At 43.0% G+C, this 27,305-nt stretch overlaps 1 protein-coding gene across 1 annotated transcript; it reads right to left on the reverse strand.

Moving 5' to 3' along the window:
* On the reverse strand, positions 1–27,305 carry TNFSF8 (TNF superfamily member 8). The gene is made up of 4 exons (XM_037492287.2): positions 26,819–27,305; positions 16,996–17,038; positions 5,197–5,268; positions 1–3,817 (listed from the first exon to the last, which is right to left on the reverse strand). Exons 1-4 carry the CDS (start codon positions 27,011–27,013, stop codon positions 3,423–3,425), a joined length of 705 nt encoding a protein of 234 aa, XP_037348184.1. The 5' UTR covers positions 27,014–27,305; the 3' UTR covers positions 1–3,422.

Here is a 27,305-nt window from a genome sequence, read left to right on the forward strand (position 1 = left end):
ATCATTTATTGAAAATTTTAAAACCACACAAAGTACACTACATATTCTTATTGGAAAACAAGTACAAAATCATGCAAGTGAAGGGGACACAGGTATCCAGGCATCGGTTCTCTCTGGGAGGTTGTAGGAAAATGCACTGAGGAGTGAGGCTGGAGTTTGACTTGCATACTTAATTTTTAAAAAGAAGCAGAAGCCAATATTGCAAAATATTAGTAATTATTAAATTAGCTAGTAAGGCATGAGAGAAATATTATCTGTTCTTTTCATAATTAAAAATAAATACAAGTGTATATTCATGTTGTAGTTTCCAGAGCAAGAATCAAGCTTCATCAGGATATAACTGAAATGCAATTACTAGGGGAAAGCATATATACACACACATGTACACACAGATGGACATATCTGTATACACATACACATTGGCACACACATACTTATACACATATCCACTCAGTCTACATATATACATACATTTATGTGTAACTTTAGATGAAAACAGCAAGCTTTTAATTTTTTCTATGGGAAAAAATATTGACCTTACCAAATATTCCTTCAGTTTTTAGAGAGAGAGCTTTGATATTGTGGTACCCTAGCCCTTTTCTGTCATTTGACCATGTACTACAACTACAAAAGGGGAGGGGCCATCTATATCTCATTTTAGAATGATGATCCTGGGGTGACTAGAGTGTGGCCAGGAAGAACAGATGCTATTCCTCAATGCTGGGGACTGCTCCAGTCCCCAGAAAGATGGGACCCTGGGAATGGTAAGGCTACAGGAATGGTAAGGCTAGTAAAGTCTGGCGGGAAATGATGGTGCTAGGAGCCAGGAGGCTGGGCTCTAACCACATGTGACAAGTCCTTGCCTTACATTGGGCTTCTGCTCCAACACTGGCTTAGCTATTGCTCAGCATCTTTCTGGAGGTAACACTGACTGACTTCTCTATCCACGTAAGGGTTTTGTCCTTTCATGTCAGAATAATCAATGTGGTATTCCAGGGATTCTGGAAGCTTCCCTTGCTTGGTAAATTCTGCCCAGCTTCTGTTAACACAGTATGTCTTCTCTTCATAGCCTGCTGTTATCAACCCTCCTGGGTGAGCTGGTCCCTTCTCTGAGTCAACCTTTGTCTAACTGGTGATTCCAAGAAGGAATTGCATAAGGGGGTTACAGGAGGCATCAGTCCCAAATGTGGTAAAAGAAGTCATATGAATTTTCCCAAGGACAGGAATATATTGAGTCTACATTTGCTTATTTTCCAACTCACCCATCATCCTCCTGTATGTTTTACAAGTTCTCTTTGTGTGAGTGTTTTAACGAAGGGGTGTGTGTGTGTGAGTGTGTGTGTGTGTGTGTATTGGAGGTGGCATAGGGAGGGCAGAGTGTGTGAGTTCCACTTGAATTATTAACAGAGGTATGTGTTTCAGGCATATAAATTTTATATTTTCAGCCTACAGTTTGCAGGTACAATATTTATTTATTTGCTTGCCTTGCGCAGATGGTGTTATATACTTGTAACATTCCCAGGGGGAGGTTAACACTCAGGGAGTAACAGAATTTAACTTCAAACTTCCCAAGTTGTTCACTCCCTGTGTGTTATCAGTTGAGCTATTAAATGATTATCCTCTTGTCCTTTCTTTGTCTCACTACCAGATTCCTTTGAAAGCTATGCTGCCTTGTGTCTTCTACCTTGACTTTGAGAGCACTGCTGAATAGAGACAGATTAGGAGCAATGTGAGGCAGGCACCTCACTCACAGAGGGTAGGGGAAAGTGAAAATAGCATCCTTCTCAAGTTAGAATATGAGATGGTAGACATTTGTTTAGTTTATCCATACTTAGATTCAGCTCTCTTCTCAAACAAATATTGAGCTGTTTCAAACATGGTTCATTTGTCCGAGGTTGGGTTATAACTAATGCCAGATGGCTCTGTTCACTCACTTTGGGTCCTCAAACCTGCTTTTAGCACATACCCCTTGGGTTGCTGAATTCAACACTTCTTCCAATGTCCCCATCCCCCTGCAAAGAATCTACTCACAGAAAGTATTAAACAGAAATGTAGAAAATGTAGACTTTACTGAGTACTCCAAAGAGGAGACCTAGCAGGAGGCTGGCACTGCACATTGCTCACCTAGTGACTTAATCTTTTCCCTTAACCGTTTTTACTCTCCCAAGTTCCTCTCATACACACCAGGGATTTTTCCCTTTAAAATTGTTTCTTGTCTTTCTCTAACAAACATTCCTGAATTCTTTCTCCTTTTTTTACTCTCCCTTTTCTTGAGAAAAAATGAAATTCTGCTCCAATTCTTTATTTGTTGGCATAGCAGTGAAGGGCCCTTTCTCGCCAAAGCATAATCTCAGGGGTTTACTCTTCAAGATAGAGCATCCTTTTTCCAAGGAAATGAGTTGCTCTTTTGGAGGTGATGGACAGAAGTAGAGGCTTCTGTGACTGGAGAATTCTCCTGGTGCCCGGATCAGGAGAGTAGGCGGCCATTGCTCAGAAGTCCTTCTTTGCATTGTCAGGGTAAGCATGTGGGTCAACAACTCTGTAGGGCCTTAAAAATGCTCCACAAAAATGGTTTCCTGAGAGTGTTTGAAGCAGGGAACAGGGATCATATGGGTGATGGCAGCAGCTGTTTCCTGGCCAAATGGCTGCACCACCTTCACCAGGGCATGCTGGTTGAATGTTTGCTGAATGTGCAGTCTTTTCCTGATAAAAAAACCAAAAGTCGTCGGTTGTTGATGTATTGTCACTCTTAACCGCACTGGACTCAGGCCTAGTCAGGTGGTTTTCCAAATACCCAGAAAGCCTCTAAGATTTGGGACGGTCAGCTTGGCAGTCCCATCTTTTACACATTTTTCGATCCTACAATTCACACTATTGCAAGGTACCTTGTCCCCAAATTCGGACTCTGCTGTGGTGACAGGCAGCCAGATGCCATCCTATCGTCTGTTTTATACTATCATGAGGGTTTCCAGAACACTACTTGGGATTGTGGCTCCCAGTTTTGTGAAGATAGCCTGGTTTTCTGAGATGGAAGAGACTTCGAAAAGATTCAAATCCAGTTTCTTTATTTTTTAGGTGTATGTCCAGAGTTCCAGGAAAAGCAAAGAAATAAGTCTAAGTCATTCAGTGACTTACTAGTTGGGCTGGGATCTAAACCCATCCCTTCTTATTCCCATGTGGAGCTCTGTGCACCACACCTTGATACTCCCTGCCTTTTATCTGAAAGATACTTCACTCAAAACGCTTTTAACCCTGGAACTGTATCTTCCTAAGAGACAGAGGAGACAGAGACATGCACTACTTAATACCCTTTGTGGTTTCAGTCTCTTTGTGGTCTAATGTGTTTTTTTACCCAAGCATTGGGATGGATGGAGTCCTATACAGTAGAGAGTGCTTTCTTCCTGAAGAGCAGGAGAAGTGATTCAGTCTGAGCTACTGTATAAGAAGATGGACAGCACATTCTCAAGAGGAAAGGTGTCTGTGTCCACATACTGGAATTTATCCACCCTGACTGATACAGTGGCATTGACCTGGAGCTGGACCAGCAGGAATTGAGAGAGATTCTTGTATATGGCTTTCGTTTGCATTCCAGACTCACACACAGTCACCAGTGTCTGCTTTTTGACCTCTGCGTTGATGAGAAGCTCCAGCTTCAGGTCAACAGAATGTTCTGGGCATTTCACAAGAAATTGCAGTTGGCAGATGATGAAGTACAATCCGGGGACCTGGATCACTAGATCCTCATCCTGATACCTGACTCCATGGATGATGCCATCTTTGTTCCAGGACAACTTGGTTTGGTTTATATACTTTGATACTGAGAATAGAAGGAGAAAAAAAATTGTGAGTAAGTTTCTGATGAAAATTAGAAAATTTAAAATCGTTATTCAAGGTTCTCCATTCAAGATCCTTGTTTTCTATAATATTATCTGCTCTTCCAACCATGTGGAACAGCTTCCATTTCCCTCCTTCTAGAGACAACTTATTATTCACAGCACAGGTAAAAGCTACCGCCTTTCCTTTTCTTTATTACTCCAAGCTGGAGGGTCAACACACACCAAAGCATTGTACCTCCACCTCCTATAGAATTGTTTTTCACTTAATTATTATATTATTCTGCTATTATTATAGCATTATCTGCCCCTTTGCAGACTGTAAGCTCCTGTGCCATATTGCCCACAAATTCATTTATTCAATCAGTGAGCATTTGGTCAATGAAGGAATACTTTTTGGTATGTCTTGTGCAAAATATCAGAGATGTGATATTTAATTTTGTTCAATTAGCAACCTATTGGGTATCAGGATTTTCACATTAAGGTGCATCCCTTTAACCAGTCATTGTCTGAAGTTTTGAATGTCTTCCTTTCTTAAAGAGCATGGTCACACAATCGTGCAGGGTCCTCACATACACTTTAAGGGCCTCTTCCCACCTGGGATTCATGGAAAAGCAGAGAATTAGCAGGACCTCTAAGCGCATATGCTCATGTCAGAAGCCAAGTCCCAACAAGTAGAAATCAATGCGACTGGTCAGAACTGGAAAGCTGGTACTTTAGTTTTAATTGTCCCTGTGCTTTCCCTTTTAGCCTCTTTGCAATTCAGTGTAGGAGTGAGAACTAATCTAATTGCAAAACTGAATTTTTAAAAGAAACAGAATGGCTATTCAAAGAATGTCGACCATGTCCCCAGTATCTTATTCTTTGTCAGTGTCAGCATTGCTTATTTCATTTATAAGGGACCTCTTACCTGAGGTTTGCTGCAATATGCAAATAGGCCCTGTGCCCACATGTTCATTAAGCTGTCAGTCTGGGGTCAAGGCAATTTTGTGGTTCCCTGGTGAATAAATAACTTGGTAGAGGCGAGATGAAGAGTTTCCCCTGTGTCAGGGTAAAGTACTGTGGACTTGGTTGCAACTGGTAGGTGGTTGAATGGGGAAGGCGGTTGGAATGGGAGACCAGTACATTCACAGGCCAGGCAGGCAATATAAAAGCATCTCCGGTGCTGAGACAGTGTAGCTGGAGAGTGACACTTTGCCCTGTTCCCCTTGAGGCACATAAACTCCAGTTATGAAGAGTAGCACGTGGGCCACGGAGAAGATATTCACAGGTTCTATTTGACCACGGACCTCTTCTGCCACCTCTGAGTCAGAGGTTTCAGAAGGACCACAGGAGGTTAGGATCCCAGGATTTGGTTACTGACCTTGGAGGTAGGCCCATGACTTATTCAGCGGAGCCCTTTTCAGGATACATAAGATGTCCTCTGAACAATTTCCTAAAAATAAGGAGATCATCATTAAATAACTTTATCTGCTCTGGAACCTGGAAAACACCAGCTCTTTTTTCCATGACCTTGTGTTGTGGATAGTGATTATTCTGTTTCCATTTGGGAGGCAAAAAGAAAATGTGTTTATTTCTCATTTGCCATCAAGTCCTTTCAGGATTTTTGGAAATTGGTTGCTTCCACTTGGACTTTTACAGAAGCCTGTGGAATTTGGGGGATGGAAAACATGATTGATTCCTATATGTGTGAGGAGCTAGTCTGTGCCTTTACATATTTCACCCCACTTCATCTTCACAGCAAGTCTGTGACAGCAGTGTTATTAAGTCCCCTTATGGATGGAAAAATCTTGGGAACCAGATAGATTAAGTGTGTGGCTCCATGACACTCAGCCAAGCAGCCATAGTCAGAAGGACAACATTAGTATATTGCGTTCTTTCTCGTCTAGGTATTTTGACAAATGTTTAGCTGATTAATTCTCAGAGTAACTCTGCAAGGATAGACCTTATGCTTGGAAATGGCCGATGATACAAGCTAGGGACTGGCTGGGAACACTCAGATTCACTCCCATGACTGTCTGATTCCAGAGACCAGGGTTCCTCCTTGAGTCCATTTTGCTAATCGATAGAAATGAACACATGTGTGTACTCAATTTTAAGAGGATAGAAGGTTAAAAAGATCTAAGCAGGGAGCCTGGTACCTGGACCTTCCTTAGCAGAGGAAACATAATATTTAGGAACAAAAATATTTTCAATATTATTTTCTAATGATGGTGGCTTAACTTTTTCTTAGAATGATAGATAGTTTAGATGCAAATAATCAGGTTATACATTTCTTGCGTGGCAATGCATCGTGAATTCCGAGTCTGCAGGGCAAATCCCTTCTCTTTGGACCTTGGTATCCCTATCTGTAAAACTGAGAAATCTATGACCTGACACATCTTTTTGATGATGTCACCTGGGATGATCATTCAGCCAGAAACTAGAAAGCTACAGACTCCTTCAGGTGAAGCAGCTACACCCTTGGTGTAGTGATCCAGTGATCCACCCTCACTGGATCTCTTAGTAGCATCTGTGAAGCTCTCAACCCTCTTTTCCCAGGTTGGAGAAAGTCAGGCCTCCTGGCCTTCCTGACTACTCCATGAGGCTGTGTAGTGCTTGAAAATTAAATGAAGAGTCCCCTCTACTGTCTGAACAAGTCCACTACTGGAGGTACCCCAAGCAGACACAGGGGGCAGTTTTCACTTGTATCTGCTTCCAGCCCATAAAGAAATTCCAGTGCAAAGATCTCTGGTGATGAAAGCTGATGAATTTAGGAACTGAAAGCTGTGGAACATGGGCTCAGAAGGAGTCACAATGGAAGCACATCTGGGTTCCCTTATCTCTGGGGATCCCTTTCTGACTTGACTGTACTTGCAGACCAGGGCCAAGCTCCTTTACCTGGAATTCATATTCCCTTGTGTTCTGGTCTTCACTGAACTCTCCAGTCTTACCCTCCACCTTCCTCTAGTCCTAGGAGTGGCAGTATTACTGGAGGTAATAATAGTGATAATAACTAATATTGAGGGATAGCTCCTTTCTAGGAACTCTGCTAACCATGTTACCTGCACTCTTTCACTTATCACAGCCACCCCAGGAGAAGGCTGCTATAACAATTTCCATCTGGTATGGAAGGAAACCAAGGCTTTAAACAGCTAGTCAGGGGAAGAGTGGAGATTCAAACTGAGGCTGCTTGACTCTGTTGCCCTAGTAGACTGCCGACCCCTCTACTGGAGTTTGTGACCCTGTGGTACCCTCAAACACACCAGGTTGATTTGCCATTTCACTTGGTGCCTGCTCTTCTCTCTGCTTGCAGTTGCCCCTTTCACCGAGCTGCTTATTCTTTGTTCAAAGCACAATTGGGCAATCATGTCTGCGAAACATCCTCTGACCTTTGCTTCTGTTTGCCTGTTTGTGAACCCTCAGGGCAGAGACACTGTTTATCCTTCTTCACTGCCCAGCCCAGAAGATGCCCTGTGAATGTTTGTTGAATTGAATCACCCCGTCCATCTCTCTTATTTCCCTCTGGATGTTGAGTAAGTTCTTAAGACTTGAGTGAGGTGAACGGGGATGCTGGGCGGGCCTTTCCACTTGGGGCTGGAATAACACCTGGCCTCCCTTTCCCATGCTTCTGTTGGTTAGGTTAGATTCGATGGGAGATAAGACTGATGCCTAGGCTGAGGCCAGTACATCATGCCAAGACAGGCACTGCTCATTGGCTGGGGACCCCTCATACGATCGATACAACTTGGGGTGGCATCTATCAGGTGAGCTTCTTTAAACAGGTAGCTGTACAAGGACAAGCCAGGGCTTGCCTCTCACACATGCACCTTCTTTTTCTCCTTTCCCTTTGGTCTTTGCATGTTTGGTGGGTTGACCTCAGTTGTAATTCTGAGAAACCCAAGGATGGAAAAAAAAAAAAAAAAAAACCAGCCTTGTTTTGAAGCATTTGCATTTCCTGAAGTCAAATGGCATGGTGTATTGTAGTTTTTCTTAAAGAATCTTTCAGATATTTCAAGTGAAAGGAGAAACACAGGTAATCAATCCCCTTTAGGAAGAGCTGGCTAAGAGAAAGGACCTGGGAGTCAGGACAGGGGAAGAGTTGATGGAACGGGGCTGTTGAACTTGAAGATGAAGCCAGAGGAGGGCACATTTCATTGGCTTTTAACATTGGACAAGGTCGAGAGCAGGAAGACAGAGCGGCCTGCTCTGTGAGGCCCAAACAATAAGGCTGTTCTGCTAAGTCTGTGTGAAGGCAGAGAAGCACTCAGCTATTGCCTAACACTGCTCGCATCCACAGTTGTCAGATGAGGCCATGGCAAGGCCTCCACTAAGGACACACAATTCACACAAAGTCAGTGCTGGCCACTCAAAATGTTGACCAGTCATTACTGTTCAGAGATGGGTTGGGTTGCTTTCAGGGGCAGGAAATGCTTGCCAAAAGCTAGATAAACATTCCATGGGACATGAGACCAATGACCTGAATCTCCCTATTACCCTATAAATCCATGGTAGGATTTTCTTGTTCAGTTGTGAAGACAGGAAGGAGTGAGTTATAAAAAAACATTGTTACGTGCAATCCATAATGTCCCTGGGCTCTTGAAGGCTGGGAACATAGGGCCAAAGCACACTCCTGTTTGATTCATTTCCCAACGGATTGTGATGCCTGGAGGGGTTTAGTTAGGTAAGCTGAACAGTTGGGGGGAGTAAGTAAGAACTATCTGCAAGTCATGGCTGAGTTGACAGCCTGGATTAGAATGTAGGAATTCCCCCTCTTTGAGCCCTGCTTGTCTAAAGAAGTGTGTGGATCTGATGATCTAGAAGTGGCCTTCTGGTTTATTTTAGCAGGCTGTCTAGACAGCTACATACATTGCTAGATCTGTTACAGTGGGGGAAAGTCAGCCCCAGCCCCAGTTGTCTTTTCCTGTGGACATGTTACTCTACCTCAGGTAGGAGACTGTCTCCACACATTCAGATTTTCAGATACCCAAAGTGGTCAAATAGAACATTTTAACTCCAGAGATCATCTAAGTTATGAACAGCTTATTTCCATAAGCATTTGCATGGTTTGCAGAAATAGAACTTTCCCGAGAGCTAACCTGATTTAGGCTTGTCAGCCACATAACACATGTATTCCCTGACATTATGCCCATGACAGACTTATCCTAAGTCAACCAGTGAGTTCCTGGCAGAGGCAGGACCAGATCATTGGATGCCTTACTCCTCATTGGGACACTCCGTCCTTCACACATCTCAAGTGTTTCATGAATTCTTCTGAGAACTAAGGCCTCCAGATGGGCAAGATTTTCAGCTATTTTCCCAAACTTCAGCCACCTCTACAAGGATTGTGGAGCATTTGTGGACTTTATTTTTGAAACTTGGGGAGAAATACGTGCTAATGAAACCCTCCTAGCTAGTTGGACAAGAGACAGGGGGAGTAGGGGAAGAGGTTGCTGAAGGTGACTAAAATAATGGCAACCTGAGACAAGACTCCACCTTGAGATCTTACAATGTTAGACCTGAAAAGGCTATTAGATGCTAAGTTAAACTAGCATCTTTACGGGTAGGGTCTTTGAGGGAGGGAGAGCTAACCCAGAGAGACTAAGTCTGGCCCAAGACCCCATAGTAGGTTAGTGGCAGATGGATTCAGACACAGGGCTCCTGACTCCTCATGCAGGACTCTCACCCCTGTCTTCTAGACTTTCCATGGAGTAGGGAAGATAAAGTTCAGGAAAATGTGGGTTTGTAACCTCCATAGATAGTGGGCTGAAAATGGATGAGAAAGCTGGAGGGGCTGGGAAATAGAGCACTAATGAGCTTCCTGGATGCCCTCTTGTTGGGGAGACTACTAGCAGGCCACTTCAGGCCTGTGTGCTGAGCCCTGCCAAGTCACCAGTCAGGGCAAGTGAGCTTCTGGAAAGATGCAGCACCACCCAAGGTGGCTCTATGGTGGTGATAGAAGCCACATCAGGCATTCTGGCCAGATGGTATGTGGTCTGAGTGCCAAGCACCTCCCAGCTCCAGAGCAACATTGATAACAGGACAAGACAGAGTGCACATCAATAACTGCACCTGGGCTTTAGTCAAGTCTTTTGGCTTTAAACCTGTCACTGCCCCTAACTGATGCTCAGTTCCCACATCTCTAAATGCATGGATATTGTGAGGTTGCAATGAGATTGCAGATGCCAAAGGGCCAGTGTACATGGGGCTTAGAGGGAGCCCCCTGCCTCTCTTTTCCTAGTTGTTCCAGCTTGGTAATGCCCATTAGCAGAGTGGTCTGACTGATGAAATGCTCATTAAAACAAGGCTCATGGCATTATCTGACAGATGGGAGTTTCTCAATCATGCACTTAAACATTTGAGGCCATCCAATGCTTCCAGGAAAGTGTGCAGGGTACTCTTTCCATCTGTTGAAGATATTTTAATTCTTCCTGTAAGGGAGGAATTTCCTAATCACTAATTTACCATGTGCTGGCTGCTTTGCTCCATCCTTCTGGCAGAATGTCCAGGAGATCCCAACAGTGACATCTAGGGGAGAGTCTTTCCACCAACCAGTAGCATTGGAATCAAAGTGAATCCTTAACCAAAGGGTCATTTCAGGTGACTTCAACTTGACTCTTTCCTTGCTGCCACTAGGCCAACTGGCGATGGAGAAATGAACTCCAGTGTGGGCCATTTGTTAGACAAGAGCAGCTAACAAGCACCATTTGGGAGCACCCATCCCAGTATGTTCAGTGTTAAGCACATAGAGAGGATCAATAAATAGAAATTGAGGTCAAGCTGGACTTCCTTTGACTCTCTGGAAGGCTCCTTGGGATTTGGGAGTCTTTTTAATCCTGACCTGTTGAGTATGCAAGTTATCCTATCTTGAGTATATAAGTTAACTCTATAGATATTTCCTTGGAATTCATTTACTAATGCAGGTTGAATTGTTATTATTGGGGAGTATTTAAGAAGCACCTTTAAGGTATACACTTTAAAAGGTAAAGCAAGTCTGGAGTTGTCTGGTCAAATTTACTAACATTTTTTATAACTTAAAAAAAAAACAAAAAAACAACCCAACACTTCCTAGCAATTTAGAGAGGCAAAAGTATGACAGCACACTTAGAAAGTTTGGCTTGAGATCTAACAGACATGGGTTCAAATTCCACCTCTGCTACTCATGAAGTGACTTTACAAAAGTCACTCAGCCTCTTTGAATTCTCGCCAAAGTGCAAATAATAGCCTCCCTTGTAGAGTGGCTGGGAGAATTAAATGAGCTAATGCACAAGAATGAGCTTGGTGCCCACCACCCAAAGGACACTAAACAAAGATGCACTTCCATTCCCTGGGCTGCGCTTCCACTGCTTGACTTCTAGAATTGATGCCAACACATGTGGCATCAGAGACCTCAGATGAAATGGAGAATGATGCCAGATGAAGACTAGACCTGCTTTCCCTCCCCTCCCCCTGTCCTTCCTTTACTTCCTCCCTCTCTTTCCTTCTTCCTTCCCCAAGTGAAAGACCGCATTGCTCCAGGGCAACAGGGATTTCCTCTGGATTCAGAGACTTGTGGTATTTATGTACAAATTTCCATCTGTATCTCAGTGACCTGGATTTTTTCCCTTTGCAGACTTTCCTCCTTGGCTGCCCTCTCTCCATCCAGCCCTCCCTCCTTCACATACCCTTTCTTCCCCCTCCCTCTCTCCTCCTGGTGACAGTTGGGGATGGGGTGGGTTAGATCTACATTGCTTTAGTACTCTGGTCCCCAGGACCTAGTCCACTTGATTCTGAACGGGCCATTTTCTAGTTCATATCTTGTGGAGCGAGTCCTGACTCCTATTAGGTCTGCCTTAAGTAAAGACAGCTTAAGAGGGGGTTTGAGTGAGTGTTTAAAGTAAATGGAGAAGCAAATAGACTCTTCGAGGTCTGTGAATACTTGAAAAGCAATTTATCTTCTGAGCAGAAGTACCCCTGGCTGTGAAAAAAATAAAAGGCTTTTGGTGGATTGGGCAATCAAGAGTCAGATCAGTTCCTCTGATAGAAGTGAGGTCTTGGTTTTTTCAGCCTACGGGAGGCTGTTCTGCTGCCAACTTGGCATCCGCGTGGTGCTGCACCATCTGGATCGCTGTCCTGGGACATCAGGGCTTAGTGAGTTGCCAGCCTCTTTGGCTTAATTTTAATTTGCCTTCAAATGGGTAGTTTTTATTGTTTCTTTGGGGTTCACTTTGCACAGGGAGATAGCTCTGCTTGATCTCTTTTAATGTAGGTGGCAGTGGGCGAGGGCAGGGAAGTGGAGAGGAAAGCAATCTTCTAAGTCATGCAAGAATTGTAAAATGCTAGATTGGTAAAATCATCAAAGACTCCGAAGATATCTGATTCCTGAAATGTCATACTAAGAGCAAGTGCCATCCCGAGGTTAGCTTCGGCTTGCCTCCACCCCTCCTGATGTGTTAGAAAGCAGGAGACTCAAGTCCCTTGAAGCAAGGTGAGTTGCTTCAAGTCCCAGGACTGGAATGTAGGTATTCCAAAGCTCCATCCAGTTCTCTGCCTTCTGTGCCTCATTTCTAGTTGGAGACTGACTTCAGGCAGGGGTGGGGGCAAGGGGCTGTGCTCAATGGGCTTCAGGACCCATACACGGTAGACCCACTGTTTGCACTTCCCCAGGGCTCCTGGAACCTCTGGATTTTAAGGACCACATGACATTCACAGGGAAGACAGGTGTGTTCTACCTGGCAGGCTAGGGGAGGGAAGGAATCATCTCAGGTCTCATGACCCTATAGCTGCAAAACTAGGGCTTAAATGTAGCCTCCAGTTCAGTGCTACAGGCTGCTGATGCTTCCTACCCTCCGCCACCAATGCAAACCCACATGTGTAGTCGCTCAATGGGCCTCTCTGTCCAGAACTTGACAGCAGGGAACATGCTGCAGAAATGAGAAAACAAGCAGCTGTGGGAGCAGGTACCAAAGGAGTGATAAAAAGCTTTGGAAGGATTCCCAGCCTTGGAGAACAGGTAGGGCTGGGAAAGACGTATGGTCCCGAGTTTCACTGCACATCTGACAGTGTAATACTGGTTAAGCAAAAGGGTCAGCCTGGATTTTGAGATCTTGCCCCACTCTTTACTGTTCAAACTTAGGCAAGTCCATAAACTTCTGTGTGTTCCAGTTTTTTGCCTCTAAGTAGGAATAGCTTATTGTGAGGATGGCATGAGTGCATCACAAAGCTCCATGCTCAGCACGGAGGGAACGGCCTGTTATGTTCCTTATTTCACTCTGCCGGATCTTTGTGCCTATGTAGTGAGAGAATAAATGAAGCATGGATGTAAACATTGTCTAGAGAATTCCTCCAATGCTGGTAAGAACTGTCATTTGGTTGTTGGGATGTTGGGAAGGCCTAAGGGTGAGACCAAGGCAAAAAATATCATTCTGCAAAGTAAAGTCAGTAGAATTTTAATTTCTGCAGGATTTGTGAGGGACTGTATGTATGGTGGGGGAAAGGACGCAGCCTTAGGTCAGTACGTATGGCTGAGGACTGAACCCTGCAGTAGAGAGCCATCCCTTGAGAAATCCCCAGAACTGGAGTGACAGAGAGGTCAGATTCTCAGTTCTGCATCACCTGCTGAGCTCACTCTGGAATGCTGCCTTACCAGCTTCTTTGTATACCCCACATCCCTCTGTCACTGTGCTACACATAGGTGGAGTGCTGTTGGCACTCGGGGAAATCAAGGCAAAGATGTCTATGATTTGGACAAATAAACCACAGAACATGAGCATATGTGAAATTCAGAAAGTGATAGAAGCAGAAGACTGGAACAAGCAAAGACAAGAAGAAATGTAGCCTCCTTTTCCATGCAACCATCCTTGGTTTCTCCAAGTATGTAGATGGAGCCCTTTTATTTGGATGGGAAAGAACAGAGTGACCTTGTAGCATAAGGCTCAGCTGAGTGAAAGACAAGGGTGGTATTTGCTGTCCTATTTCACCCTGTAGGACTCTATGTGAAAGCCTCATGATCTCCACTTTCTAGGTGGAAGGACATGTGGTGATTGGTTCTCCCCACTAGTCCCCAGTGCTCTTCCTGCTCACAGTCCTGGCTGAACCCCTGTGGAAGGGGATGCTGAGTTCTGAGTTCAGTGGGATAGATGTAAGGTAGCCATGTGCTGTGGACCAGGAAGAGGGGGCTTTTGTTGGGAATGAAAATCCTTTCATTGTGAAAAAGGTGTGGTTTGCCTGCAGCTAAGTGTCATCCTGCGTTGTTACTTTAGTGTAAGCATGTGTTCCTCTTCTCAGCTCGGGCTGCTGTTGGTTTCCAGCTGCTGGTGGAGGAAGTCCCTTAGCTGGTGGCAGAGCTGCTGTGTCTGCCTTTGTTGCCCCAGTGACAACCACGTGCTGCCCCTTCTCTAGCAGTTGCTGGAGGATGGCTGCCCTCTGCCTATGATGTCTTGCAGTGTTTTTCAGAAGGGATGATTTTCTGTCTGTGCCTATTTAATCAGGGCTTGTTGTGGGAAGTTGCTGTGGCTTCAGACTCAAGATCATTATTAGACTTTTCTACACTTATATGGAAGGAATTATGGTCTGGTAAAGTGTCAAAGGTTCCAGTTCATTTAACACCTTGCTGTTGGGTTCTAGATGAGGCCCATGGAGGAGGAAAGATTCTCCTGGAGACACATAGCCTGCTGGTGCAAGGGTTATTTCTGAAAGCCTAGTTCTTGTTCCAAGGCAATATTCTTTCTACTATGCTCTGCTACTGTGTCCAGTTTGCCAAGTTAAGAGAAGCGTAAATTAAAAATGACAACAGGCTTAACTGCTGGCTTTCTGCTCTTGGGTATAGTTGATCGCTTTGCTTTGTCATGGGGAAGAAACATTCTTACTGCAGCTACTTCCATGGGAGTAAATTCTTGGGTAAAGCAAGATTATCTTTCAATAAATAGTGTCACTTAGTGGGACCCCCCAAAAAGGGATGCAGATTTGCATTAAAAACTGGAGAAAGACAGGGATCAAAGCACATCAGGCTAAAGCACATTAGGCAGAGAGAAAGAAAAGAATCCTGCATTCTGACCCCTGCTCTGCTATCAACTCCTGGGGTGACCTTGGGCAAATCACCTTGCTTCTTAGGCCTCAGCTCCTCAGCTGTACCATGGGACCAGAGAGCCTCAGTTGCTGCTCACAGGATGGAGGCTAATATCAACCCAGTGGGGTGTGTGAAGGTCTTTATCAAGTTTCATAGTCTCTAGTGGGAATAATTCTTAGTAATTTTTTAAGTGGCTGCAGAAACATTGACTTGTGAACTAAGCTTGGGTTTGTATTTGCTTGTGTTCTGGTCTTCATATTGATGACTCAGATAAAAAAGGGATCTGACAAGGGATTTAGTCCTAGACCCCAAGATGTTGGATTTCGTGGACCAAAGAAACTTAGCCCATAAAGAAAATTCAGTGACTGATATATAGAGTGGGCACCTTTTTATTTTGCCTATTGTGACCATTTAAACAAAATAATTTAGCGAAAACCAAATTAACTTCCATCGATGTGAGTGTCATGTTGTAAAAGGAAGGATGCATTAACACCAAAAACGTAGGAAAGGGCTTACTCTCAGGAAAAGTGCTCTCAGATATGGAGCTTGAGTTCCAGAATGCCTGAGGTCACATTGCCTGGCACTGTCCTCATCTTTGAGATCATGTTCCTCTTAAAGATTGCCCCCCCACCCCGATATGAAAAGTTCTGGTCTCATTTTGAAAATCTGGAGGGAGGTGGTGGTGGCATGGTAGGAATGGGGAGAAAATATGACATTTACCAGCATATTTGATTATTTGCAAGACTCAGTAAGAATCTGTGTTACATGTCCTGACTCCACAGCTGTGTCATTGCCATGACAGAGGTCAGCAAGCTCTGGTCTGTGGGTCAGATCCAGCCACCACCTCATTCTTTTCATAAAGTTTTATAGACCCATGCCTATGCCCACTCTTTTCACAGAATCAGTGGCTGCTTCTGCACAACAACAGAGTTGGCTTGCAGCAGAGACCTCAAGCCTGCAAAATCTAAAATGTTTACTGTCTGGGTTTCACGGAAAAAAATTGCTGACTTCTGCATTATAACATGTTGCTTTTTATATTAATGCAACTGTCTACAGAGACATTATGGAAAATGCGGTCACATGGTAAGTAATTCTAGCCAGGTTAACATATTGTTGACAAAGCTGTGATTATTCACCCTCCTTGAAAGATCCAGAAGCCTTGTATGTTTGGGGCCTTTGGCCCTTATTTTCAAAGTCTCTGCAAGACAGCAGGAAAATAATGACTACAGGTGTCTGAGGACACTGCAAGGGTGATGCTGTTGGTCTGAGAAGGGTGCCCAGGTACCATACCTGGGTGCCTATGATGACCTGCCCTTTCTCTTTCACTTCCAGCTTGCAAGGTTTCCAGCTGTGCTTGCTATCTAGTTTCTAAATATTATAGGACTGGATGGGATTTATGTCCTTGGGCAGAAGGAACACAGGATTAGAGACAAGTACATCTGGATTCTAGGTCGGGCTTCATATGACCTTGGCCTTGACATTGGGTTTTGCTTTTCTTCCTTGGTGCAATGAAAACTTTCATCAAATGATCTCAAAGTGTTTCATCCTCAGTACTAACCTAACTCTGCATATGACCCCTCTGGGGCTAGTGAATTAACTAGTGACTTCAGTGATTGGCAAGGTGGGTGATGAGGTCTATTTTCACTATGCATTTTGGCTCTTACCAATTCTTTAATGACTACTGTGTGCTGGTAGCCATGCTAAGCAATGTATGGATGAGATTTGATTCACTTCTCCAATACCTTAATGAGGTAGATATTATTATTCCCTTTTCATCAATAAGGGACTGAGGCTCCCAGGTGGAATGTGGAGCTAAGCTTCATACCTACATTTGTCAGGCTCCAGATTTAAAGCTTTTAACACAAAGCTTTGTGTTCCTGTCTTTGCCCTTGCTACAGCCTGTGCCTGAGGTAGAGTTTTCATTCATGGGGTCGCTGAGGGCTGGTTGGAGACTTGTGGGCACCAGAGTGGTAGTCAGAAGCTGCTGAGATGAATCAAGATGCCTCTGCTCAGCCCCAATTGGTCCCACCTCCACCCACTCCTCTCTTGGGCACCGTCATGCTGTGTTGGTCATAATTAGTTATGACGTGCTAGGAATGATTCAATATGCACTTACTCCTCATGCTAAGGTCTTACCTCCTTTAAGGGGAAAGTTGTCCGGTGGGTTGGGAATGGAGCCCTAGAAGAAAAAAAAAAGGAAAAGAGCAGCGTGAGGATGACATCCAGTTGAAACCACTTTTCTTTCCCCCTTTGTCATCAACACACTGAAAAATTTAGAATTTGCTTTCCATTTGAGTCTCAAATCTTTTTTTTTTAAAGATTTGTTTATTTATACAAGAACTGGGGTACAGGCCAGAGGCGCCAGAGGGCAGAGAATTCCCCAGAGACAGAGCGGGGAACAGAATAGGCAGACGACCAAAAACACTGCTGAGGGGAGCAGTGGGCAAGACAGGAGAGTTCTGCCACGTCATGTGGGTATCTCCCTGGCCAGCCAGGAATTGAACCCGCACTGCAGAGGCTGTGGACAGCTTCACAGTGCTGCGCTCATCCTGCTGCGCCACCTGGGAGGCACTGATTCTTAAATCTTAATTAGTTAATTCGCTGACATAGTTCGCAGTGGACTTTCTGATCCATTTGCCTGACAGTCTGTTTATCAGAAACACAAGACAAAGATTATTATCCATTGTCGGGGGAGGAACCAGCGACTGAGAGAGGAAAATGAATTTAGGAGTAGCTTGAGAGTCCAAATGTGGAACTCTTGACTCCCAGTCCAGTGCTTTGTTTTTCACTTCTGCATGTATTATTTTTCTCCCTTTCCATCAACATAAGAACAGTCATGTGTAGTATATAAATATATGTTTTTTTTCCCCCTATTTGACTCATCAAATGTGAAGGTGTATGTTAAACATACCTGGGAACAGTATATTTATATCTCTTCTGTGGTTGGAAATTCTGAATTGATTGAATGTGTATTTGCCAAACATTGTGAAGATATGACAGGTAATTAAATTGGGTCCCGGTCCTTGTGAATTTTTTATAAGTTTATTTTTGAATTGATAGAGACATGTTTTTAAATATGTAACATAAGTATACTCAGTTATATTAGATATTTCTATATTCACACTGTTCATTTATCTATAGTAAACAGTGTATATATATATATAATGTAATAAATACAAATGTAATAAAAACAAATGTAATAAACATAGGCATATACATAAGTATGTATACAAATAAGTAAGAGGTTGATAGAATAGAAACATTATCTTCTGAAGGGGGCATCTCCAGACTGGGATATTAGAAGAGATGTAAAGGAAATCTTGACCTGTTCTGAGGAAGGAGGCAACAGAAGCAGATGGGCATGGTTGGTCACTCCTAATGACTCCCCTGATCCTGATATCCCTTCCCCCTTCTCCCCCACTCAGTCATGGAGACACCTTTCTGATGTCCTGCCAATAAGCATTGAAGTCTCTTACTCATATTTTGACCAGCTCAGGGTGGGATCTTCTATAATGCATTAGACTGAAGTATGAATAATGAAATATGAGTAGTTAGAAACCTTTGCCAGATCAAGAAGTTAGCCCTTTCCCACATCTTATTCTCTGAGTGTTCTATATGAATACCTAGCACCATCTGCCATCTTGTTCTACCATTTCCCAGGGCCTCTGTCCTTTGCCTTCCTCTGACATCTCCTTTTCTGATAAATGGATCGCCGTTGCAGGCCAAGGGAGTGGGAGTAAGTCAAGGAAGTCTCCTGAAGGCCAAGCCCTGGCAAAACACTGCTCTGGAGATGGGTGAAGTCATATAAACTTTTGGGCTTCAGCTTTTCAGAGAACAGTGAACTTGGCCTGGCAGGTCCTTTCCTCTCTGGTCTAATATTTTATAATTTTAGAGTTTTTGCTGAAAGCTCTTGACCTAACTATGCTGTGGTCTCTTAGTTACGCACGCAGTTCATTGGAAAACCTGACATCACAAAAATCCCCTCTGTATTGCCTTTGTAAGGCAACACACAGCATTTCAAAATTTGATACCTAATTTTCTTCCAAAGTACTACCAGACATTCCTGTGATGTGCAAATGCATAAGAAACATCGACATTTAAGTATGTTGTAAAGACAGTGGAAGTGTCAGATTTTCTGGAAAGTATTCGGGGAAAATGAGAGGAGGTAGACAGCTAAACCAGTGGAACTACCCCAGAGGCTGCTTAGCAGTGGGGAAATACAGAGAACCCTCCATTCTGCACTTGCTGAGTGAGTACCTGCAGTGGGGCAACCGCTGCCTTCATCACTGCAAGATGTGCTGTGGATATTATGGCTTAGTCATTTAAGCATTTGTATTTAAAATAGACAAATGAATATACAAGTTGAATGGCAAGGTGTGATAAGAGCTATGAAGGAAAAGAGAGTATTTTAAGAGAGTATTTGAACTTTAGGGTGGAGCCTGTGAATATTTCTGATAAGCTCCCAGATTATGTCAGTGCTCCTGGCCCAGGACACACTTTGAGTAGCAAAAATTGTAAGAGATAATATCTGGGTGGAGGACCTAAGTCTTACTGAGGGGTCAAGGGAGGCCTCTGTGTGTCATTGAAAGGCTTTCTGCTTTTCTAATTTAAGATAAGAGGATGTCAAAACAAAGCACCTTAGTATGAAATGAAACCTGTTGCCTAAAATTTTACCCAGGACCCAGGGCATCCAAGACTATTTCTATTTTGAAGAGTTCCTGGGATGAGTTCTCCATAGTGTCCCCTGGCTGCCTGTGAGACAAGATCAGAGAATCAGAGCCAGAGGTGAACTGAGACACCTTTTAGTCCATGAAACTAATTTTACATAAGAGGAAAAGGAGATACTCATGAGTCAGTGGCAGATCCTGGACTGAAATTCTCTAGTGCCCTTTTCACTGCTCTTGGACAGATGCTATCTGCAGAAGTCAAGAATAGAAAAGCTCATCTTTTCCTCCTCTGCACTCTCATTAGCAATCCTTGCATTTGGGAGAAGCAGGATATAAAGAGATGATGATTTTAAAATTTGTCTTAGGTACTATGCTAAGTGCTGCCCTTCAAATCCTTATTGAATTCTCTTCTAGCTCTAGATTTCTCTTCCAGATCTTACCCAGGCATCTGGGACATGGCCGGGGAAATGTGAACCCTCTTGCTCAGCAACTTGGCTTTCCTGTACATAGTACATAGGCAGGCTAGACACAGACCCTAGCTATGGACCCTCCCAGGTTGTCATTCTCAGCTCCATTGACTGGTTCAGGAAACTTCATCTCCATGGTAACCAACCAGCTACACTTTCTTAAGTATACTGCTTTTGTTTCAGACTCCAGATATCAGATGGCTATCCCCCAATAATTTTTCTTTAATAAAGGAAGGAATTCTCATGTTTAACTGGCTTATCCCCAGTGAAATGAACAACCCAATCCCAATCGTTAACCTTGCCTAGGACTTTGTTTATTCATCTTCTTTAATCATTGTGATTAGAAATGTAATAATCCTTCCCTTCACTGGGATATTGCAGACATAATAAAATATTGCATTTAAATTGTTAGCAAGTGCTTGAAAATGGTAGCATTTTGGTTTCTCTCTTGATTCTAATAATGTGCTTAATTTTCCCCAATATCTTGAAAGACTTGTTTCTTTTTACAGAGCACTGATGTGCAGGGGTAATCAGGTTCCAAGTTTGGTTTTAACAAAAGATGTCCTCTCTGACTCTAAATGACCAAAGGCAACCAAAGTTTGGAATATGCCCAGGGCATTTCCTAGCCCCTTCATTGTGGACCTTCATTGTCTTGGAAGGTGGATGCTCTGAATATCTAGGAATACCTTTCTTATTTTCAACTTAACATGACTAAACACTTAATGAGGGTGCTTAATCCTCTGAGGTTAAAAATTTAGCCGTGTTGGGCCTCCCCTGGTGGCGCAGCTGTTGAGCGCTGGGCTGTGAAGCTGCCTGCAGCCTCTGCAGTGCCAGTTTGATCCCTGGCTGCTGGCGAGGGTCCCACATGACTTGACAGACCTCTCCTGTGTTGCCCGCTGCTCCCCTCAGCAGTGTATTTCATCGGTCTGCCTGTTCTGTTCCCCACTCTGTCTCTGGTGAATTCTCTCACCCTCCCATGCTTCTGACTGTACCCAGTGCTTGTATAAATAAATAAATAAATCTTAAAAAAAATTTTTAGCTGTATTGTGTTATTTCATCTTTACTCAAGTTAGTGATTGACTGAGTAAGACATTCTGTAATGACTACAGAAGGTCCTACAGATGGTGAATAGCAGGGGAAGAATTCGAGCTCAGTTTTGTTGACTTGGAAGGCAAGGCTCTTCAACTCATGCTCCTCTGCCTCTTTAGGGGGAGCAGGGTGAAGTTGGGTCTGAAAATTGTCTCCTGAGACTTGACAGCAAAGTGAATGGCAGTAATACAAAGTCACCAGGAAAAGATTATTTTTACTGGCAGCCTTTGGTTGATATGGTTAGCAAAAATGGAATTGGATCAGAGTGGCTCAAAGCAGAGCTTCTCCTACTGGGGATCTTGTTAAAATGCTGATTCTCATTCAGCAATTCTAAGATGAACCTATAGGCTTTGCATTTCTCTCGAACTTCCTAATGATGCCAGTGCACTGGGCCCTGGACCACACTTTGAAGGGGCTTAAAAACTTCAGTTAACAGGCAGTCAGATCACTGGAGGTCTTCCTGCCATAAGAAATGGCTACAGAAGGCTGAATGTGAAGCTGAGCTCAGATAAAATGTTTAGGAGCTAGTCTGAAGATGGGGGTGCATCCTGGCTTCTTCCTTTTCTTTTGTAAGCTTGTCTTGCCCCAGCTCTAATTCCTGCTACTCACATATGCGGTCTGGACTGACCTCTGTTCTGCCCCACCACCCCTGGCCTCCCATGGACTTGCCTTAATCTGGACTGTCTCTTTTGCCTCACCTGGAATGCCCCTCTCCATCTGCTTGCCACCAGCCTTCCCATGGAGAGTTCCCTACAGAATAACGCCAGACCATGAACATGGGAGGGATGATAGAAACAGGCAATCCTTATTCTTCCACCCTGTCTGCATGAGCTGAAGCAGACAAGGATTGTCAAGAAATGCCAAAGTTGCTGAGCAGAGAGTATTGCCCCAATAGATTACTTATTACTAAGGAAAAAAAGTTTGTTGTTTTCATTTGGAGAAGAGAGAGCCAACTTAACCAAGTGACTAAACATCATCGTTCACAGCATTAACTATGTACTATAAGTGCCAAAAATGTTTCCTCTAAACAGAATCACATGGAAACACTAACACAAGCCCAAAATGTGACTGTCCCATAGGAGAGTTGGCCCAAGAAAGTCATGAAAAACAAACAAAAATGGCAGGGGAGATTATAGGTCATGGCTTCTCAAACTTTAACTCACATACAGGTCACCTGGGGAACTCATTAAAGTGCAGATTTTGATTCAGTAGGTCTGGAATGGGGCCTGAGATTCTGCATTTCTAAGGTGTTCCACCCTTTAAGTAGCAACATTCTAGACTAAAATAGAGATTAAAAAAAATTGTGTTTGACCTTAAATTGGATTCTGGATCCCCAAATAATAACATGGCACAACTATAAGAGATATCTTTGGACAAATAGGGAAATTAAAAAAAAACAGGTGTGTGTGTATGTGTATACACACATGCATATATATTGTTATTAGATGATATTAGGGAATTTACGTGAACTTCCTTGGCTCTGCTCATGGCACTGGGGTAAGTGGAAGATAGATACTGAAATATATATTGGAAAAGGTCATGCTGACTGTAACTATTTTATATGTAGAAAGCCCTCAACTATGACAAGATATTAACACAATTTATGTTAAATATTATATGAGTGTTTACAATTTTATTTTTCTCTAGGTTTGAAATTTTTCAAAGAAAGATTTGGACTTAAGGTGTGACCCTCCTCCAGATTCTTGGAGGAGGCAGGTTTCTGTTCTAGCTCTTCTGTTAAACCCTGCCGACATCCTAAGTGGAGATTGTCCCCTCCCCTCTGGCCTGTTAGAATTTTGTGCTATTCTGCCCCAAACTCAAGCTCTTGGGTGTTTAAGCCTTATCTTCCCAGTGTAAAGAATTCCCAGCAAACAGAGATACTTCCCTGTCCACTTGGGTCCTCCCCTGATAGTCCAGCACAGGAATTGCCCCTGAGGTTTTCTCTGATTAATTGAATGCTTTGGACATCAGGTAGAAAGAAATATCTTAGGCCATTTCAACTCACCCTTAGATCTTATCTGAGCCTTAGAGATTTATTTATTTTTATTATGTATACAAGAGCTGGGGTGTGGGCCAGAGGTGTGAGGGGTGAGAGGATTCACCAGAGACAGAATGGGGAGCAGAACAGGCAGAGCTACTGAAATACACTGCTGAGGGGAGCAGCGGGCGAGACAGGAGAGGTCTGCTGCACCATGAGGGTAGCTCCCTGGCTGGGATAGAACTCCTGCTGCAATGGCTGCTGATAGCTTCATAGTGCTGAGACTTAACCCCTTGCACCACCAGCGATGCCCCTTTCCTGAGCTTTAAAACAGACTGGAAAACCTCACTGACAACAAAAATCACCACCCCTAATGAGATACCCTGCCTAAACTGCTGAGGAAGTATAGAGTTGTGCTGTAAAGATAAAGAAAAAGGAAATTTTTCTTTGTGTATGAAGGGAAAGGAGGCAACTTCTTTCTCTTCTTTCTAGAAAGGGTGCTTCTTGAACACCTAATGATTTGGAACCCTTGCTCCAAACTTTTGGGACATAAATGGATTTTTCCAGTTGCTGGATAAACCCAATGTCTGGATTTATAACTGAGATTGAAGACCTCAGGACCTCTTACAATGTAAACACTTCTGGTGTTAACCTACTAGCCTATTTCCTTATATAAATCTTTGTCTCTGGAGGAGATGAGAGAAATTTTATTACTTTTCTTTTTGCTCTGCTACATAAATTATGTGAAATTTCCTTCTGACTTATATGCATGTAGTATGTTGTATTTACCCAATATAAGTCAGATTTCTTTCTATAATGTCATGATGGAGCATCTTTTTGTTTATAGGACTTTTAATGTCTCAAGAATATAAGGGAGGCAGATGGACAATATATACTGAAATGAAAACTACATATTCTCTCGCTGTCACTAGGAATTTATCCCACTGATACTTGCAGAGATGCACAGAGGGCAATGTAGAAAAACTTTTGCGTGTCCACTAGGCATGGATAAGAGGAATTATAACGCATTCACATATAAGAATACTTGGAGACACTTCAAAAGAATGAGCTGGACTTCCACATATTGGCACAGAAGAGTCTCTAAGATATACTATCAAGTCAATAACATAAGGTTTAAGATTAAGCAGTTAATGTGGTGTGTTTATATTTGTGGATGCACAGATTTTCTAATGACAGGGAAGGATCTGATGTTCATGCTGTCTCACTGGTCAGGAGTGGCTGGTCCTCTGATTTCCCTTCTTTATCTGTTTGAAATATACATATTTATCAATTCAACTGGAAGCTCCTATTTCCAGTGAAATTTTTCTTAAATCTGTCTGGGGAAAAAACTCTTGTCTCTTTAATTTGTAGCCCCATAGTAACCCTACTCATCTGTCTTCCATAATTTACCATATTTTATATCATCTTGTTTTAAATGTTCTCTACACATATGCTTTTTCACTTAGAACTGTGACTTCTTAGACCAGTAAAACAACTTCCATAGCTCACCACTCTTGCCCTTATTTAGCCTCACACACAGTGCTGTGTGCTCATCAATCCATTTCATTTTTAATGACTGTGGTATGAGTTTAAGTCTTTTGGGTCTTTTCCTCTGATTTCTTTACCAGAACTTCTGTTTGAGTCCATAGTTTCTTCATCTATCTGAGTTCTACCTGTCCAGAATCTTTCCTTCTTCCTCAGGAAGCCTTCACTGATAACTCAAGCTCCAGGGAACTATTTCAATTTAGCTTTTGGAACTACTTAATATCTGAACAAATTATTTGAAATGACCTGCGTAGAACACTTAACACTTAACGTCACAATGCTTTTGAGCAAGTAAGTGATATTTCTCAGGTTAAGAAATCACAGCACACTCAACCATACACTCAGATTACAAAGTAAATCTTTTCATACCCAATCTGAAGGGTAAGTCAAGGAAATGGATGCATAAAAAGTTACAGACCCCAGAAAAGAGTAGGAACAAAGTTTCTTATTGCTTCTGTGACTGTATTGGCAAAGAGAACTCTATTCTAATTAAACAATCAGTCTTGATGACACTGTTTTCTCATGAGGACAACTCAAACATGGTCCCCTTTCTGTTTCATGTTCTCCATATTTACAATAACAAGGAAGAAAGATCCATACTTTTTGGTTCCATCATGGAACTAAAATGGAGATTTAAATAAGGACCATTCTGGACTTCTCTCTAGGTTTACATACCGCCGGTGCCTCCCTCCCCCATAGTCTCTTTTCTTTCCTTTTATTTTCCCTCCTCCATGTCTTCTCTTCCCTACTCCATCCTTCCTTCCCTCTCTCCCGCCCTCCTCTGTTCTCTCCTGCCCTTCTTAGTTGTTCTAATTATAACTTTTAAAGGTCACTTGAATTTATTTTCAGTGACCTTCACTATAATATGAGACCCCTCTTGTTTATTTCTAACTAGAATTTCCAAAACTGTAGAGCCTCTACTGAAAAAAAAGTACCCCTAAAATGTTTGCAAGAGTAGTATTCTCAGTAGATGTAGATGAGCCCTTTTATAAATTCTGTCTAAATCGAATTGTTAGCAATTCTGAGCAGTTTTCTTTCACTTTTGTGTTGATAAGAATCTCTGAGCTTCATTTAAATTTCAAAGCTTGATGACACTTGAGAAAGAGAATCCAAAGCCTTTGAAAACCTGGTTCTTTTTAACAGTCTATAAGTAACAGAGTATTTGGCCTAAGACAACTGAAAGAAAACCAGAGCAAGTCCTGCAAGATTGCAATACCCTGAAAAAGGGAACTATGAAGGAATAAACAGAAGTGTTCTGACTTTGGCAGGATATGGAGGTTACAGTTTTAAAAGATCAAAATTGACAAAAGCTTGACTTCATTAAAAAATTCATGAGCAAGATCTATCTGTACAGTATTTTCTATAAAATAAGTCCCCGTAGACTCTCTGTAAACACCCATTTTCTAAGGTATGAAGAAGCTTCCTCCTTGTTGCTATTTTCATAATAAATCTTACCCTTTACTTCAAACAAAATATATCTTAGACAGTTTGATTACACAGTGTGTGCCCATAATTGCTCATAGTTTTACTTTTCTGAGCAGTCTTTGAGGGATCAGGTGTTACAAACATGTCTACTTTCTGCCTCTGTGTTGTTTGTTGTGATACCCGAAGTTCTTCAAAGTGGTGTCTTGGGAGGAAACTTTCAGTTTGTCTTCTGGGCAGTAACGCCAAAATGCTCAAAGTGCTAAGCAGCCTAGGTCTTCTCTTTCTCCTCCTTGCCTTACAGACCTTGGCCTCTGAAGCAGACTAGTTAAAAATGCTCTTGGCAGTGGATGAGGCCTCAGAAATCTCAGGAACATTTGGAGTGAGAATATAGAACCTCAGAATCGGGTCTGAAGGCCTTGAAGACCTGACAACAAGTTGTGCAAATACGTTATCAGGTTTCCTTATTTCTTCCTTCCTTAACACCAGTGAGAAGCTCAGCACAATTTAAATCTTAATTTCTCAAGGCTAACAGCCTGGCTTCATTCTCTTGGCTCATGGGAGTCTGGAAAGTTTTAAGATAATGGCCCAAGAAATTTTTTCTCTCAAAAAGTCAAATTGTTTGAAAGCAGTAAGTTCCTGTTTCTTTTCTCCCTTTCTCTACATGATGCATAGCCTCCCTCCCTCTCTCTTTCTCTCCACAAATTTATTAGTTTATTCCCAAAGATGTCTGTCTGGGGGAAAACTGAACACAAATCAGAAAGGAAAGTGAGCGCGAGGAATCCACTTACCGTCCTCTGAACTACCAACACCATAATGGTTGCCACAGCAAAGATGAGACACACAGCCAGTGAGACTGTGGTTAAATAGAAATAACTGCGGCCAGTGGTCCCCAAGTGGCTGGTGACGGAGCCTGCCGGCACATGCATGGCTGTGTCTTGAGAGGGGGCCACTCCGTTGAGTGCCTGCTGCAGACTTGAGTCCATTCTTATATAGTCTTCCCCACATCACACCTTATCTCTCCTCATCTGACTCGGTTCTGGGCCCATCTCGGTTCCAAGAAGGATTCTTCCCCCTGCATCCTGAATCATGTGACTTGGAAAAAAACCTTCACCCGCTGCCTTGCGAAGAAGTTCTTCTCTGGGGGCGTGAGGCAAAAGGCGGCAGCAGGGGTGGGGGAGAGGTTCATTTTTCATCGCCAGGGATTAATTTGACTGCAGAGAAACCAGCTACAGAGAAGGTGGCTGATGTCAGAGGGCGAGTAGGAAAATGACGGTT

Source organism: Talpa occidentalis, unplaced genomic scaffold, assembly GCF_014898055.3.
Source record: "Talpa occidentalis isolate TD23 unplaced genomic scaffold, MPIMG_talOcc4v2.1 talOcc4.7, whole genome shotgun sequence".
In the NCBI taxonomy this organism is placed as follows: Eukaryota; Metazoa; Chordata; class Mammalia; order Eulipotyphla; family Talpidae; genus Talpa; species Talpa occidentalis.

Bases quoted from the DNA above. Each gene is read 5' to 3' on its own strand.
- TNFSF8 (XM_037492287.2), bottom strand. From the start codon at position 27,013: ATGGACTCAAGTCTGCAGCAGGCACTCAACGGAGTGGCCCCCTCTCAA. The intron at 17,039-26,818 runs GTAAGTGGATTC...TTTTTCTTCTAG, and splicing joins TGTTGGTAGTTCAGAGGACG to GGCTCCATTCCCAACCCACC. The intron at 5,269-16,995 runs GTAAGACCTTAG...CCTTATTTTTAG, and splicing joins CAACTTTCCCCTTAAAGGAG to GAAATTGTTCAGAGGACATC.